This window comes from Asterias amurensis, chromosome 17 (genome assembly GCF_032118995.1).
Source record: "Asterias amurensis chromosome 17, ASM3211899v1".
Classification (NCBI taxonomy): Eukaryota; Metazoa; Echinodermata; class Asteroidea; order Forcipulatida; family Asteriidae; genus Asterias; species Asterias amurensis.
In genome coordinates, this window is record NC_092664.1 from 13,123,960 (window position 1) to 13,142,060 (window position 18,101).

General features: G+C 38.2%; 1 protein-coding gene across 2 annotated transcripts; it reads right to left on the reverse strand.

Annotated features, from left to right (window-relative positions):
* Window positions 1–4,076: 4,076 nt before the first annotated feature.
* LOC139949968 (protein ABHD13-like) lies at window positions 4,077–16,592 on the reverse strand. Of its 2 annotated transcripts, none has more exons than XM_071948569.1 (9): window positions 16,512–16,592; window positions 14,905–15,252; window positions 13,947–14,149; window positions 13,344–13,575; window positions 12,100–12,200; window positions 10,584–10,837; window positions 9,635–9,739; window positions 8,903–9,010; window positions 4,077–7,755 (listed from the first exon to the last, which is right to left on the reverse strand). In XM_071948569.1, exons 2-9 carry the CDS (start codon window positions 15,153–15,155, stop codon window positions 7,651–7,653), a joined length of 1,359 nt encoding a protein of 452 aa, XP_071804670.1. In that variant the 5' UTR covers window positions 15,156–15,252; window positions 16,512–16,592; the 3' UTR covers window positions 4,077–7,650. The 2 variants fall into 2 exon arrangements, with proteins under 2 accessions (XP_071804670.1, XP_071804671.1); XM_071948570.1 differs by having other exon boundaries at window positions 16,520–16,578.
* Between the last annotated feature and the right edge of the window lie 1,509 nt (window positions 16,593–18,101).

Here is an 18,101-nt window from a genome sequence, read left to right on the forward strand (position 1 = left end):
CTTTCGCACACGCCGGCCGGTTGTTTTGGTTTGCACAAGGGGGCGGAGCCTATTACCCGGCTTCCGATCCTATGATGGCGCGGTCATTAATGAAACACCCTCATTGGCTCCTGCAATAGCTCTACAGGAGCAGCCGAGAATTGATTGGCCAGCGTTTTTTCTCACTTTGCATATTGGGATTGTGTATGATGATAATAAATCCATTCATAAGGCCCTGGTGCGCGAAACCGCATGTTTACCAGGGTAGTCCCTGCCATGTGTTCATCGTGCAATGCCGATCTAGGTCATAGAGACGTTCAGGGAAGTTTCATATGTGTGCAATGCAATATAGGGCAAGGACAGTTAGTGTGAACACATTATATTGCGTAATGTAATTTTCGATTCAATTAAAAGCATTGCTCTACATGTCTATTATGATTCAATAAGGACTTCTTAGAAATAAATGTTGGTTTTCCAGGTTGAATTCCCGGCCCAATTGTAGTGGGTTTATTTTGAAGCGCACAAATTGTGGCTATAACAAAATACTGCAAAATATGTGCAGTACCAGCAACCATAAAGCAATGCCCTTATATTACCAGAAGCTATAATAACCATCCAGCAACTGAACTAGAGCACAAGTCCTGACGTGTTCCCATTACTAATCTTTCATTCAATCAAAGGATGTATTGTACACAACTATAACACCATACAGCTTAAAGGGTATGTTCAGACAGCGTACCAAGTTAAACCCGAACCGGTTTAGTTTGGTTGGTAAGCAGTTTATAACAGTTTGGTTATAATGAAAAGTGACTACATGTAATGGGAAATTGGGCACGGATGAGGGGAGGATTACTTGTTGGACTGTTATTGCTCAGGCTTTGAGCATTGTAGTAAGAGCATATAAATAACGGCCCATTGTCCTACGTTGGTCAAATAAGATCCCATAGCTACTAGACCGGTACCGGTGCTAAAAGAGAGCCAAACAACCTACAACGTGGGCTCTGATCCCATCTCTGTCCTTGTGTGTGTGTGTGAGACGTGAGACAGACTTGTTCTATTTCACATGCTGAACAGTCGTAACATTTCTAGAGGCTGCCTAATTTGTTGACAGATCTAGAAACCACATTTCAAGGTTTACCACAGAACCACCAGGGTAAGAGGGTATCCCATGGGCTGTGGTTTTACCATGAAGCTGTCCTATCATCAATCACTGATGCACAAGCCGCACGTAGACCACGAAAAAAGAGAGACTTTTCTGCTGTCAAACTTGAGGGGTGACTGCTCTATATTCCGACATCCCTATGTATCGACATAGAGGAAGGTCTGTTCTTCCTCTATGGTTTCGACACCCCTGTGTTCCGACATCCCTGGTCTGGATGTCGGAATTTAGGCAGAGTTGTCGGAACATAGGGGTGTCGGAATAGTATGTGTAACCACCTATGGGCCCCATACTGATTACAATGTACATTGCGTTTCTTACCAACAAAAATAAAGTTATGTATTAAAATAACTTTACAAATTAAGTTTACCCCGTTATCTTTGCAATGATGTCATTGGCTTTTGTCTTTTCTTGAATATTGTTATATTTATTCCATCTGCTGGGGTTTTCTTGTCTTGACCGCTCCAATTAACAAGAAGTTGCCTTTTGTTGTTTAATGTTGCAGAAGCAGTCGAAGAACAAAAAGATGAAAACAATTTGTTTATAACAATTATTATAAACAAGTTTGTTTCGGGGAAGCTCTCTGATCCCATTGCACGGGAAGTGTCCTCAGCGGTCTAGACGTGGTGATGAACTTGATATCATATTCTACCTTTCCGGCTGGTTTGAAGAACCAGGCAATGTCGGGAGGACCACATGAAAAATCCATCCGGTGTATGTTTAGATTTCAAAAGGAAGCACAATATTATTGTACGTGGAGAATGAAAATGAAAAAGATGACATCAAATGGAGCGGGAAGTTGAGATTTGACTTGGAAACATAGACGATATGTGACCTGTGACATCACATGCTTACAAAAGAGCCACAGAGCCTGGACTTCCTGCAGGCACGAATTGTACGCAGCCTCATGGAAGAAAACATAAAATCTTATATTTTATGGAGATTGCACCGCTAATTCTTATCAACTTTTGATATGATGATGAAGGGGGTACATCTCAAAACTTGTCAAGCTTTCTTTCATAATTCTTGGATTTTATGTGGAAATTATTACACAATATGTCAACTGTCCCATATTACCTGTGCAGTATTGTGCCTGCAATAATACTCAAAGAATGTACAAGGTCACACCGTCCACCACCATAGTCACACTTTTTTAACAAAGTTAACATGGTCTATTTTGACCCCCCCCCTTATAGCACAATGCATGCACAACGCGCATCGCACTAATAGGTTGCACATGACGTCATTGACAACCATCTTTGATGTAAAACAATGGAAACGTGCACGCGCGTGTACGCGCTGCACGACTCTCAGCCAATGAAAACCTTTCACGCGTGCAAGTTTCATCAAAAATGTACACAGAAAGTGACTCAAAAATGTTGGAAACGCCATAGTTTCTATTTTCCTTAATTAATTTTTCTATTCTTATAGGTATTGCCTCACATTAAAAATAGTTTCTTGACAAAGTTGCTCCATATTAAAAATTAAAAAGCCTTATTGTATATGTGTTTGTTGTCGCTTGTGTAACTTATTTTTCATTCTTGAAAATTTATTTTGTTGATATTTTTAGGCAGCTGGATAGACAAGCCCTCCGATGTTTGAGTTTACAGAGTGAGCCTCGCCCTCCGGGTTGGTGCAGGTTCGATTCCCGCTTAGGTTTGTAAGTTGTTTGGTTATTTATTTATTTATCTGGTGTGTGTTTGTTTTAATCATTAATTTTACCCGAACACAATATTGACAGACCGCCAACATTGGGTTGGATATCTCAGGTGGTAGAGCACCGGCATATTAATCCAGAGGTCGAGTTGGTGCAAAATTATTTGTTAAACATTCACATTTAGTTTTCATTGTGGTGCATATTGGTTGAAATTTACACGGGTAAACTCGCGAAACAAGGGGCAGTATAATAGAACTCCCAATCTCAGCTAGAATTCACAGTTTTTATTACGATTTATTATTTCATCTATACTTTTTATCTTGATTTAATTGGATTTGGACACTAAAATGTCAGTGTATTCTTCATATTATAATACCGCACACACACTGACGGTATGTTTCCTATACTGCAGTCACACGACCATCAGAACAACGCTCAAAGGCGCATAACCCATGAACCAAATAACGTATGCGTGTATTGACCGCAGAAGTGGACTTCCGAGAAACGATTATGCATCCACGCGCGGAGGGAGGGTGCACAGCAGGTAGAACGGCAGTAAATAAAGATCACATGTTCTCTGTTATTAGCCGGCCGGCATCAGAAAGTTGGCTGAATGCCAGTACACGGGTTATTAAAGCGAGTGTGTTGTGCACTCGTTGAATGACATGGCATTGCGCTATGCTAAAGGGGCCCGAATAGGGTGACAATAATTATTCTTAGAAAATAGTTTTTGAAAATACAGTAGGTTAACTAGCGAAGTAGTCCGAATAGAATGGGGTAGGTGTGTTTTGGATTGTGTGAAGTGGGTGGAAACAGTTCTTTGAAATTTATTCCTCCATGTTGAAACTGAAGTCACTTTAAATTTTTATACAAAAATAATGTTGTGTGTTTTTTTTTCCCCCAAATCATAGGACCCTATACAATAATTATGATCAAAACAAAACCTTTCTGCGAGACCATGGCGAGACCAATGTTTGGTTATCTCGAATGCGAAATATGTAATCACAACAGCTGCCGGAAACAAGTCGGTGTTTGTGTAGTGTACATTTCTAAACAGTAAATTATACAAGTTTAAACAAAAATGTTCCCCAAATATGGAGCTAAATTGATAAAAACACGAAGTCAAGCTGGAAAATAACTGAAGAATTTGGACTCATAACGTGAAATACAAGACAAATACGAATCATATTTTTTGAGATAAGAGTCTGTGTTTTACACAATACAAGATACAGATCAACATAAATATTTTTTAAATAAAGTAAAAGTAGTCGGTGACGGTTTTTCTCTGTTCGTTTTTACGATTCCCGTAACTCCCATTGTTACACATAATTATGTTCTTTCGTATGCACATATGCATAGAACAAGACTGTTACTTGTTCAGTGACAGTTTTATAAATATTATGCCTCCATAAAAAATCTTTAGCAAAATAGATTGAACATCAGTAGATCATCACTTAGTTTTTGTTATAATCTGGTTGTTTGTTTGCTCCCAATCTTTTTTATCGCCACTTTGTGACGGCGGTCGACAGATAAAATTGATTGGCTATGGGTGGTCGGTGTAGGGGCCTCTGTCAAAACCGCGAATAAATATTTAATGTAGATAATTATAAATCCCCCATGAATTTCCCGAATTTGTAAAAAATATAATCCTATAATGATTTTTAAGGTCAGGTCATCAAGCAAAAAGATATGGTCTTTATACACTATGCGAATTAACTGCTCTACTATACAATTGCAAAGGCCGTGGGTTCGAATACCACCGAGTTAGCTCTATGGTAATACTATACATGTTTTTTTCCACAGCCTACTTGGGAAAGTAGTAGGTGCAAACACACACATCGGTGTATATAATACATGGGTAAAACCAAGATTATGATTACTTCTTTATCCCCAACGCAAATTTTGACATAATAGAAAATGTTAATGATATCATTTATTTGACTATCTCGGCCCCTTCAGCAGCCATAATCTTCTTTCGTCCATGATTCTTTTCTACGTGACTGAACACTTTGATCCCAATGATATCCATGCTAAAAAGCACAGTGCAGGGACTTCGAAGCATAGAGGTTTCTTGCTGTATGCTCCTGCACAACAGTTCGTGTCAATTTCTCAACATTAGAGCAGCTTATATATAGCGCCCTCGTTTGATAAAATACAGTTTAGTTTCCGTACTTCAGGCACTGGACACATTCTTTTTCTCTCCTTCAAGTTGTTGTAAATGTACGTACTGCGCGGTAGTTGTCAAAGACCAGTATTCTCACTTATCCCAACATATGCATAAAATAACAATCAATCTGTGAAAATTTGGACACCATTTGTTGCAAGAGAATAATGAAAGAAAAAACACCCTTGTTGCGGGTTTTTTTGTGCTTTCAGATGCTTTCAAAGACTTAATATTAATTTAGTAAGAAATTACCTCTTTCTCAAAAACTACTTTACTTCAAGGGAGCCCATCTCACAATGTTCGTCATACCATCTATCAACAGCTCTCCATTGCTCGTTACCAAGTAAGTTTGTTTTGCTAACAATTATTTTGAGTAATTACCAATAGTGTCCAGTGTCCATTATTACACAAAAATGCCAAAGTCAAAATTATCATTATTTTTGTAAATTTATAACAAGATGCTTCTTAACCCTTAAAAGCAAAGTAATCCTTTTTTCTTTAACCATTACATTGTTTGAATCCTATAGAAATGTAGATATATACAATAATGTGAAAATTTTATTTCAAAAGTCGGTAGTTTTTTAGAGGCCAATGAGTTTGGAGCGGTTATGCATGGAGGTGGGTCATGTCCATAATGCAGAAAGAATGATCCGTAATTGGAAACAAACTCTGAGAACAAACCAATCTGCTAACCCAGTGTAATGTGTGAACTTGAGAGTGATATTTTCTTATGTTTCTCTAAACAAAACCCCAATGCGTTGAGGTTTTTCACAGAGGCTGAAATAAGTCCCACTTTTTACGAGTGTGCTGCTGATAAGTAACGTTTCTCAGATTAAAATGTTTGGGGATATAAACTGATTAAAAAATACTATTCAAAGCTGCTGTACTTCTAGCCAAGTAGGTTTTTTATTGCCATTCGTTAATTTTAAGAGTGATGACTAAACCGGAAGGGGCCTACCTATCATTGACAGAAAGTACTGTACTTTTTATATAAAAATCTGCATAATAATAACTTTTATTTTGCATTATTTACAGGGGGAAAAAAAAAGAGGCAAAATATGAGCTAATAAGTCTTGCTAGTTTGCAACCTTCTGTTCATAACTTTGTTTAATAAGCAAATGTAATAGATGAATTACTTTTAATAAACTAATAATTTAAATAAACTACACTATAAAAACTATAGAGTTAAATCCAACACTTGCATGAGTTCGAAACGACTCTGGAGCGCCTTGGTTTCAGGCGGTGATCTTGTCTTGAGCCGAACCTAATGTAAATGTTAATGTTAAACTTTGCTTGTCTGAAACCCAAACTTATTTGGATCAAACTAGTATAGTCTATTTGTCTATGCATCCAAAAACAACTAGTACAGTGAGTCATTCAATATCAAAACCATAGATTGGACAAAAGTAAATAACTGTTGTATTTCATCCACAACTCAAATGTAGTTCATGCCTTGAACTACACCGGGCCTCTGTTGCCACCCCCCCTGGTATTAGCCTTGGTGCACCCTCATGACTTTGAGATTTCCCAATGGAAGTGCCCTTTGCAAAATGAAAACAGCCTTGCCCTCTCAAAGTTAAAATTCTAGGCCTGGCACTAGTAACTATATTTCTTTAGAGGAAAACAAATTATAATAATAACAATAATTGCTTTTCTAATCTCATTGCTTTCACCTTATTTATGATGTATCTTCCTTATACATGTTGTTTAGAGACAGCATCTTAAAACTTATACTTTACAGTTAAAGAAGCTTAAAGGAACATTTAAGAATTGGTTTTTGCTAGCAAAACAGTTGCTGGCAGTGTAAGCACTTTATGTAATCCACCATATACATAAACTGACAAACCTGTAGAAGTTTGAGATCGATCGGCCATCTGGGTCACGAGAAAATAGTGAAAAAAACTATTACAAATTTTGCATTGCATCGATGCCAAAACAAAAATGAATAAAACGCTCACTGAGCGATAAACTCCAAACGCGAAGTTAGATTATTTATTTCTCATCAAATATGACATTTCAGTCAGAAATATTTCAAGGGATGTTTTCTACTATCATCATCATTAGACCATGTAAGTTTGATGTAAATCTGTGATCTTCACGATTGTTTTCTTACCAATTCTGTAACGTTCCTTTAAATGAAACAAATATTACAGAGCTCCAAAACTACACCAAGAAGTGTCTTCATGAAAATTAAGACAAATTGTTTTACAAAACAAATCTAATTTTTGTGTTTCAAGGCACTGGACACGTTTGGCAATTGTCAAAGACCAGTATTCTCAGTGTATCCCAACATATGCATAAAATAACAAACCTGTGAAAATTTTGGCTCAATAGGTCATCGAAGTTGCAAGAAAAAAAACACCACTGGTGCACAACTTTGTGTGCTTTCAGATGCATAATAAAAGACTTCAGGCCTGAAGTCTTTTATTATTTGAGTGAGAAATTACGTTGTTTTTTTAAAACTATGTTACTTCAGAGGGAGCCGTTTCAAAAAATTTGTATACGTTGCACTATCAACAGCTCGCCATTGCTTGTTACCAAGAACATTTTTATGCTAACAGTTATTTTGAGTAATTACCAATAGTGTCCAGAGCCTTTCAGAGGTTAAATTTTACTAAAGAGATTAACAACTGTCAAGCATGTAATTATGTAAATTAATGTTGTCCCTCTAAACTTGAAGAGACAATTGTATCATACTGTTTCTACAGGATGTCTTGAGGAGGTTGCATTGATGTCTTGAACACAATGAGCACCAGAAGGTAAGACTGTGATAGGATCAGTTTCTCGATATGTTACCTGAGGGGAAAAAAAACAATGAAAAGACAAATATTTTCACTCCAATCCTGGTTTTCATTTTCTTGTTACAAGACCCAGTTCCCAAATCTACACAGCAAAGTGTATATGTGACCCGCTCTGTGAAAATGAGTCAGATGTATTGAGTTATATGCATGGATGGAAAGAACACATCAGCAGCAGTAATTTGGTATATGTCTAAGCTTTGGGGTGTATCGCGTTGCTGAGTTACTCCTGTTTGAAATTAGCCACTACACCATTTTTTGAATTACAAGTAAAATGATATTTTAAACTACCATTGTGTGCAAATGGATACAAATTAGACATAATTATGATCACAAAATTGTTGTATTCATAGCTTTATTGCCTAAAAGTAAGTGTTCTAAGTGGTTTTTTTTTTTTTTACATTTTCCACATTAAACTGTCCATAACTTAATATTGCATTGGGCGACATGTGACTCATTTTCAGAGTGGGTCACATATACACATTGTGTAACTGCGATGCCTCAAAAACTCAAAAGTTCATTCTTAAATTTAAATTCCTCAGACTAATGTTGCTATGTTAGATGATTTGGGGCAAGCTTCTGCATAGTTACGGAAGAGTCAATGGAAACCAAATGAATGTGTATGACCAGGATTTGCTCATCTACAGGTTGCTATTTAAAGCCATTATAGACTTTCAGTAAACAGTATTGTCCAAGTCCCACAAATCAACAAACCTGTGAAAATTTACGCTCAATCGGTCATCGGAGTCGGGAGAAAATAATGAGAAAACCCACTCTTGTTTTCGCGCGTTTCGCCGTGTAATGACATGTGTTTCAAATAAATCTGGGATTCTCGCTATCGAGAATTAATATTGTTTTAATGTTTTCTCAAAAAGTAAAGCATTTCATGGAACAATATTTCAAGAGAAGTCTTTCATCATTACCATCTGTAAACCCTGTAAATTATTTGTAAATCTGTGAACTTTTTTTTTTTTCCTGTACTGAAAGTGTATAATGGCTTTAAAAGCTTGCCACCAACCATTTGACATAGCAACTTTCTAAAATTTATACGGTAACTTGCGAGTAATGAAGTCATAGCTCCGAACTTAATTTTAAAAAAATCAAATGTGCAAATGGAAACTTCATAATCAAGCTACTCTCTGTACCTTTGTAAGGAATTCTCGGATGACAGTGAAGTAGCCATTGCAACGCCACGTCTCGTTGTGTGTACCGCCCTCAAACCGAATCAGCTGCTTGTGTCTTGTGCCGCATTTCTGTACCATACAAAAAATAGATAAAAAGTAAAAGGTAGGGTACAGTATTCTGTATTAAACAATAATAAGAGTACCAAATATTGAACCACAATTTAAACAGATTGGGTACATTTTTTAATGATTTGGGATTGAACAAAGACAAATTGACTAGAGCAGGATTTGAATAACCCATGGATAGCTCAGATGGTAGAGAGCCGGCACATTAATCCTGAGGTCCTTGGTTCAAATCCTGCTCTAGTCAATTTTTCATGGCATTCCCTCCTTCTGAATAGGCCGATTCTTTGCTTAGAGTAAGCAAAGCCATGACAATGTACCATTGTACCCAGGTCTGAGGAACAGGGCCCATTTCATGGCATTGCTTAACGGTAAGCAAATTTTTGTGCTTACTGTAGCCGAAACATTTGCTAAGGTGCAAGCGTATTTTGAGGAATAGCAGAAAAATTAGGCGGTCATATTGCGCGTTTGCCATGGATTTGCGTTGTGGCATCATTCATTTTTGTGCCTTTTGATATGCTTACGGTTAGCAGCACTATGAAATAGAAATTGCACAGTGAGCACAAAATCGGCCGCTCAGCAGCTCTATGAAAAATGGGCCCTGGTTTTAAAGTTTGGAGGATGACTTACACGGAATAAATCACTCATCATTCTTGCTGGTACTAACTCATCTTCAATGCCTGAGATGAAGAGAGATGATGAGCGTATATGCTTTGTCTTGTTGATAGAAAAATACTGTAGAGAGATAAAAACAAAGTTTGTATAATTATATACCTTTACTTTTTCTCCTTACATGGTGTGTTGTGGCCGAGTGGATAAGAGCACCGAACTCAAGCTCTGGTGTTTCTGTTCAGCAGAGTGTGGGTTCGAATCCCAGCCGTGACACTTGTGTCCCTGAGCAAGACACTATAATTGCTTCTCTCCACCCAGGGGTAAATGGGTACCTGTGAGGGCAGCGATGATTCTTGTGATTGGTTTAGCCGAGTAGCGCATTGCGCACAGGCTGTATACTCCCCAGGGAGCTGAGATGGTTTAAGGAATGATTTAAGGCCCAGTGACCAGGGATAGTACATGTAATGTAAAGTGCTTTGAGACACCCCTCGGGCATGAAAAGCGCTATAGAAAAATGGTCTATTATTATTATTATTATTGTAAAAACTTGACATTTTTGTGCAGGTTTTATGACCAATTATTTTGTTATGGTCCAGTAATCCACCCTTTCATACTGAACATCCTTTGTCCTCACCACTTTACTCCTTGTGGTTCTTAGCCACCAATTATTTCTTAAGTAGAAACTTTGAAAGGCTATAATTTTCCCACTTTTTCTGGATCCCTTCCTTCCCTTAATCCTTTGCTCCTCTTTTTTCTATAAATGGATATGGATTTGTTTGCATTTGCTTATGCCTCTGGAGAAGGTTCGGTTTGGATCGAAAAATAAGGCCATCTACCCTACTCACTTTGTAATTATATAAGTATATACATTGTTGAAGCTTTTAACAGTTATGTTAAAGTATCTTGCTCAAGAAAATTAGCAAGAGAACCAACCACAAATAATTGAACTTGAATGTCGCCAACTTACTTTATTTTTAACAATAAATAGAGGAATCCATCTTAAAAACTCCATCTTGAAGAGCACAGAGCCCATATCAGGAATACTTGTAAACGTATTCTCTACAATCACACCAGCTATCCGTCCCTTATTGCAGGATTGAGATGCTACATGAATGGCTACAGCGCCCCCTAGTGACCGACCGAAGACAACAATGCGTCGTTTGTCGATGTCACCTCGTTTGTGAAGATAGTCGAGACCTGCTTGTGCATCGAGGTAGAGACCTGTGGTGGTAAGAGATAAGAAGAATCAGAGATGCAAAATGAAGAAGAAGGTAGGGGTCAAATGCAGGGGTGTGCTTGAAAGTTGAACACCTGGTCAAGAGGTCAAAAAGCTGCAGACTACCTGGCTGTTAAAAGTAGAAATCAGACTTAAGTAGAAAGAGTTATCACACAAAATGTAAAATTTACCATATGACCCGTGCAGTATCTAGCCTACCAGGAAATGGCATCAAATGTGCAAGGTCACTCTTTTTGTTATTACAGGTCACCAGTCTATATGAGGTTCTTTTAAGAAGAGAAGGGGTAGGGTAACAGTGAAGAATGTTCAGCCTTCTAAACTTCTTGATTCTCAGAGTAGATTTAGACAGGGTAGGTGACATAATATTACTTCAGTGCAAACATACAAACGGGGAAGATTTGAAAAGGGTTAGGGCAGCAATGATTTATGTTTCACAGGGTGTAAATCTGGGTACAAATGGGTTTGTATGAGGTACACAGGGCGATTTACAAGGCATTAATCTGGGTACCAATGGGTTTGTATGAGGTACACAGAGCGATTTACAGGGCATTAATCTGGGTACCAATGGGTTTGTACGAGGTACACAGGGCGATTTACAGGGCATTAATCTGGGTACCAATGGGTTGGTATGAGGTACACAGGGCGATTTACAGGGCATGAATCTGGGTACAAATGGGTTTGTATGAGGTACACAGGGCGATTTACAGGGCATGAATCTGGGTACAAATGGGTTTGTATGAGGTACACAGGGCGATTTACAGGGCATTAATCTGGGTACAAATGGGTTTGTATGAGGTACATGGGGCGATTTACAGGGCATGAATCTGGGTACAAATGGGTTTGTATGAGGTACACAGGGCGATTTACAGGGCATTAATCTGGGTACCAATGGGTTTGTATGAGGTACACAGGGCGATTTACAGGGCATTAATCTGGGTACCAATGGGTTTGTATGAGGTACACAGGGCGATTTACAGGGCATTAATCTGGGTACCAATGGGTTTGTATGAGGTACACGGCGATTTACAGGGCATTAATCTGGGTACCAATGGGTTTGTATGAGGTACACAGGGCGATTTACAGGGCATTAATCTGGGTACCAATGGGTTTGTATGAGGTACACAGGGCGATTTACAGGGCATTAATCTGGGTACCAATGGGTTTGTATGAGGTACACAGGGCGATTTACAGGGCATTAATCTGGGTACCAATGGGTTTGTATGAGGTACACAGGGCGAACACTCACCTTCTTCACTAACGCGTCCCTCACTCCTTCCGTATCCTCTGTATTCTAAAAATAGAATATTACACCCGGTCATGTGATACAACCCATGCGCATTGAAAAACCTACAAAAAAATTACGAGAAAAAAAAATAATTAGAGAAATTAACTAAATTTACATTTTCAGTCCTAGTAATTTTTTTTTACCTTTGAAAGTCAGATAATCCACAGGAAATTACGGTAGAGTAGAACAGTTTCTCAAAGAAACCCATCGTAATTTCATTATTAGTCGTGTCAAACTTTCACCCAGAGCTTGGGTGACTTCTTAATGATTTGAGGGGAAATACAAGTGGGCAGCGTTGTAGCCACGGTGAGCTGCTGGGCAGGACTGCCTAGAACTCACAATTTTTGCCCAGCACTCTGAGCAAAATACACTACCCTGCCCAGCACAGATTTCAAATATTGTCCCTTTTGCATTGATCTGAGACAAAACTAACGATAAAGAGTATCACACGTCACAGAGAAAGAACACAATCAAAAAAGGCCATCAGCTTATTGCATGGCCCCATAACACAAACAGTTTGGCAACCTGGCCCCCCACTTCAGCCATAATGGCCCATAATTAAACATGAATAATTTTGCTGATCCCCTTGCCCTCGGTAGACTTCCCGAAAATTTGATTGATTGCCCACCACTAGAATTGGTCTAGCTACAACCCTGCAAATGGGATGGGGAAAGTAAGTGTTATACTCTTATCTTGGGCACCTGATGGTGCGGTGCACTACTGTATGAAAAGCTGTATAAATAAATAGACTAACAACAAATCATCTTCCGTGAGTCTTTGAATTAAGTGAATCGTACGTACTGATAATGTTCCGAGGAGCATTAACACAACACCCATGTTAAAGGCAGTGGGCACTATTGGTAATTACTCAAAATAATTATTAGCATAAAACCTTTCTTGGTGACAAGTAATGGGGAGAGGTTGATGGTATAAAACGTTGTGAGACACGGCTCCCTCTGAAGTGCCATAGTTTTCGAGAAAGAAGTAATTTTCCACGAATTTGATTTCAAGACCTCAGATTTAGAACTTGAGGTCTTGAAAACAACCATCTAAACGCACACAACTTCTTCTTTCATTATCTCACAACTTTGATGACCGATTGAGCTCAAATTTTCACAGGTTCGTTATTGTACGTTGAGAAACACCAACTGTGAAGGCTAGTCTTTGACAATTACCAATAGTGTCCACTGCCTTTAAGGACTTACCGATGCGCAATATTTCCAGCATTTCCGTGAAAGAATAAAACCGTCGGTGCTCTGCTGAACAGTGGTTCCTTTTGCTTGAAGAGTACAGCATGGATTTTGATTCTATCTGAGGTCTGAATGTAGAGGTTCTCATGAGGTAGGCCAGTTGAGGCAGCCGAGGCAACGTAGTAACGAGATGTTATCGGCTCGTCAGGAAAATACAGAAGGTTATCCTGTACATTGTAGGCAAGTCCTGAAAATTCAAATGTAGGTTTTAAAGGCACTGGACAGGTTTGATAATTACTCAAAATAATTGTTAGCATAAAAACTTACTTGTTAATAGTATCGATCTGTGGATAGTATAAAACATTGTGTGAAACGGCTCCCTCTGAATTAATGTAGTTATCGAGAAAGAAGTAATTTCCCACTAAAATATTCGAATTAGATTTTGAGGTCTCAAAATCAGCATCTGAAAGCACACAACTTCGTGTGACAAGGGTGTTTTACTTCCATTATTGTCTCGCAACTTCGGCGACCAATTGAGTACAATTTATTATGGAAAGTATTGGAATGAATGTGAACTGAATTGAATATCCAAAACAAGATTGGACGATAGAGACTCACCAAGCAAAGCAGCTAGCACCAACAGCAATACCAGCGTTGAGTCATACATACAGTAGCACAACACAAGTACCAGTATCCACGGTGTACATAACCCCCAGAATGTTGCAATGATATAAGACACTAAGCTGTAGACCAGCTGACAGAGAAGGACCAATCGAGACGGTGACCTGCTCTTAAGTTGTCCTTTAGGGCTCGCATTTGGCCTAAGATATAACAATAATAATATAATGGATTTATATAGTGGAAAATTACCGAAGGGCGCAATGCGCTTATAAGTGAAAAACGAAAGACCAAAGGGATGGTGACAACCAGCGACAGATTATATATTTTTTTTTACCATAGGACTCGGGAAAGTACCGAGTATACACACATCGGTGTATGGGTAAAAACCCAAAATTAATATTCTTTATCCCTGATGCAAGTTTAACATCTCTTACAGCTACAGATTTGAAAACAGAAAAGTCTAAGTCCCTTTTTTTGGAAGACAGAACCATCTGAGCAATTTTAATGGGAACAGGAAGGCCATTCTATAGGGGAGAGGCAGCGGTGGATAAAGACCACAAGTTGGTTTTTATATTAATCAGGGTGTATGCAAAGACAAGGGCCCAATTTCAAAAAGCTGTTAAGCACAGAATAATACCTAGCAATTTCATTTGCTATTAAAGCAAAAAATTAGTAGGGCATCAGTTGCAATAATGTCGTATCTGCCTTACACAATGGACCCAAATTGGGGTCAAATTCAACCATAACTTGGGCCAATCCGAACTACACTTGATATGATCCAACTACAGCTGGGCCAGTCCAATTACATCTGGGCCAATCCACTTGCAGTTGGGTTGATCCAACTACAGTTGGGCCGACCTAATTACAGTTGGGTCGATCTAACTACAGCTGGGCCGATCCAACTGCAGTTTGGTCGATCTAATGGGCTAACTTGATTTGGGCAGTGCAGACTGACCTGCGTCTGTGTGTTGCATTGGCTGGACCTGCATTGTTAGATTCAACATTGCTAGCGTGTTGTTGCATTTCTTGATACTCAATAGAACTCTGGTTGTAATTCGGTCGTTCCATACTGTCCATGTACGGCCCTCGCTGGTCAAAATCACCGGCCAAAATTGGACGTCTCATCGCTGTTCTAGTCCAGGGTACATTGCCGCACTCTGAACGGATCTGGTGATGAGGGAAGGTGTGGGTTTCTTTCTGGTGCATACAAAGGCTTTGATGATAAAACCTCTTTTAGAGAGTCCAGGATTGAACTGCAGGGGAGCTGGTACATGAGGATACTTTCAAGATAGGAATCCCAGAGCTGAAACATAAAAATAAAATCAGAATCAATAAAAATATCATTACATCTAATCATTGTTTACCCCTTGTTTAAGGTCTTTTTTTGCCCCTCTCTATCTGTCTTAAATCATGTATTTCAACTTGACAGCTTCTGTTACACCTATTTTACCTGTTCTTGTGTGTTGTGTTATCATTTAGCCTTCGAAATGACGTCAACCTATTAATAATTATACCAGTTCATGGGTCCCTTTGGTTAATAAGCAATTTACAATCAGTTTTTCTATTTTCTCCAAATAACATCGTAATTATGAATAAATTTTATACAGGCATATGTGTATCGAGAAATAAACTTTTTGACAAAATTTGCTGTTGTTCAAAGGTAGACCCAGTAACTGGGGCGCTGTACTCCTTTTTCTTTTAATTTGTCATTATTATCAGTCGCTAGAGAGATCCCTTTTTGTAAAATTAGTGAAAAAGTGGTGGCGCCATACGAAAAGTTGTCCTAGCTAAACGTTTTCTACCTCCATGTACATATCATCATGGTCGTGATGTCAAACCATAGTGTCAAACTACTAATACTATAGAAACTATCCCCATGAGCGGGGGAGCCTTATAGTTTCTAGAAGTAGGGCCAAACTTTATCGTTTTACGTTATTGAATATCGATCGTAACTAAACTAAAAAGGAGTAGTACTTAGTACAAATAGTAGTACTACTCGTAAGTCGTACTCTACCAGCCCAGCACTGAAGCAATACAACTTACAATTACATCATGATCATGTACATATTTTTTATAAATATATCGATATAAGATAACAAGCAAACAATTTACTTTAGCCTATAAAACGATTAGGGCCCTACTTAGATTAATTTCCTGCTTGCATAGAATATTAAAAAGTGGGTGTGGACCCTGGAGTAATTTGGTGTGGAACTTGGACTTGGAGTGGAAGGTTAAAATAGTTAATTTATTTTATTAATAAAACAAAATGGTGATATTGAGCGCAAAAGTAAAGCTTTTGCGCACGCAAGTTTAGAACTTGCCTGTATACAACTCAACACAATATCAAAACTAGCGCACGAAATTCAGGCTTGCGCGGGTTTTTGATTTGCGCTAAACATAAGAACTTCGAAACATGAAGCGTAGTCGACTTTCACATTGGAAGCTCTCAAGCCAAACTTCCCTTAGGCAAACCATTAATTGTTTATATTAATTAGTACATTCTTCATCAAAATTGTCTCCATTCAGGAAAACTAAAGGTTCCAAGACAAAAGTGAAACTTACATTAATGCATTGTGATCAGGCCATGGGGATTTTAGGAGTTCGGGAAAAGTATCGTCGGATGTGTTTTTTACATGGTTAAATTTCAACTCTAGAGGGCGTCCTTGTGAAGCTTCGCTTTCTATTTTTGTACGTGTACTGGGCCCAATTTCATAGAGCTGCTTAAGCAAAAAATTTTGCTTAAGCAAAAAATTCATTGCTTAGTAAAATCAGATTACCGTCCAAGACTCCACTCAATTGTTATGCTAAGTAAACAACAGCTAAATACTAGTCATAAGCAATGTATATGGCATGAAATTTTGGCCAGTAACATGTGTAAAATAAGCGAGCTATTTTCGTGCTTAAGCACATTTTTTGCTTAAGCAGCTCTATGAAATTGGCCCCTGTGCATTGATCTCCATTATACTGACTGGATAGGACATCGCGTCTAAACGCAGGCCGCGCGCGTATTTTTTCAAACGGGTGAAGACCGTTCGTCACACAAAATGCGTTGTACACTTTTAAACGGAGTTGCTGCAAGCAGAGAGAAGTTTTCGTCCTTTTAATTGTCATTTGGGGATAAATACAATTGGAATTGGATCAAACAAACTAAAAATGCTGATGGTGAAGTCGTGCGCGGCTGTCAATCACTGGAGGAGGGAAAACTGAGTCGGCAAAGGGATTGTCGGCTTTCCATAAGTAGGTAGGCCTTTTTTGCATTTTTTTAGCGATTCATATTATTATTATTATTATATCTAATAATCTTATATTACAAATATAAGCCGGAAATTTAAACTATCTTTCATAAAATAATTATTATAGACCAAGTATTTGTTATTTTTACCGAGCAATACTATTTTTGTTTTCGCTCCGTTACAGATGGTTTTCTGGAATCGACGAGGACGGGAAGCCCGGATTTCAACAGATGTTTGTCATAGCATCAATTATTAAAAGGTTCGGGAAAGCGACAAGTATATGCGAATTATGTACAGACGATACAAGTTCGTTGAGAGGATCAGTCATCTCGGAAATAGCCGACTTCGTTATTTGTGACCAAAATAAAAATATTTATTTCTGGCGGAACAGTAAAACGGTTATGGAAGTTTTGCTGTTGGGATTGTTTTTCAATTAACATGATGAATAGAAGCTTCACAATAAAAAGTTTAAATTTGTTAATGGAGTCAACTCTCACTTATCACATTGTATTTTGTTTTCATCTTTCTTGTTCTTTTCCCTCGATTTTAGCGAGTATGTAGTTCTCACTCTAGTGCCTACTCGAATTGTTTATTGTAGGAGCGACTCTTGTTTTGTCTTTATATGGTTTATTGCCATTTTCTCAATGAACTGAAAGAATAAAAAAAAACATGTACCTGAATCCCATTACAGTTTCTCGGCCGAGTGTTTGTTTAGAAATTTAAATATCATTATCATAATACTAATAGGGCATTTGATAGAAACAAGTGTAAAGTTAGTTTGCTTTATTGCATTTCACTCAGAAACTTTTTCATACTTCAAACTATCGATCGTCATGTTTTCCCCACATTTCTATTCTCAATTTACAACTTCAACTGACAGACTCAAACCCGACCAAGTGCACATTAGTTGGGTCCTACT

Excerpts from the sequence above, each read along its gene's own strand:
- LOC139949968 (XM_071948569.1), bottom strand. The coding sequence starts at position 15,155 with ATGCACCAGAAAGAAACCCACACCTTCCCTCATCACCAGATCCGTTCA. Across the intron at positions 12,201-13,343 it reads GCTGGAAATATTGCGCATCG|GTTTTTCAATGCGCATGGGT; the intron begins GTAAGTCCTTAA and ends ATTTTTTTGTAG. Across the intron at positions 10,838-12,099 it reads GGGACGCGTTAGTGAAGAAG|GTCTCTACCTCGATGCACAA; the intron begins GTGAGTGTTCGC and ends TTACCACCACAG.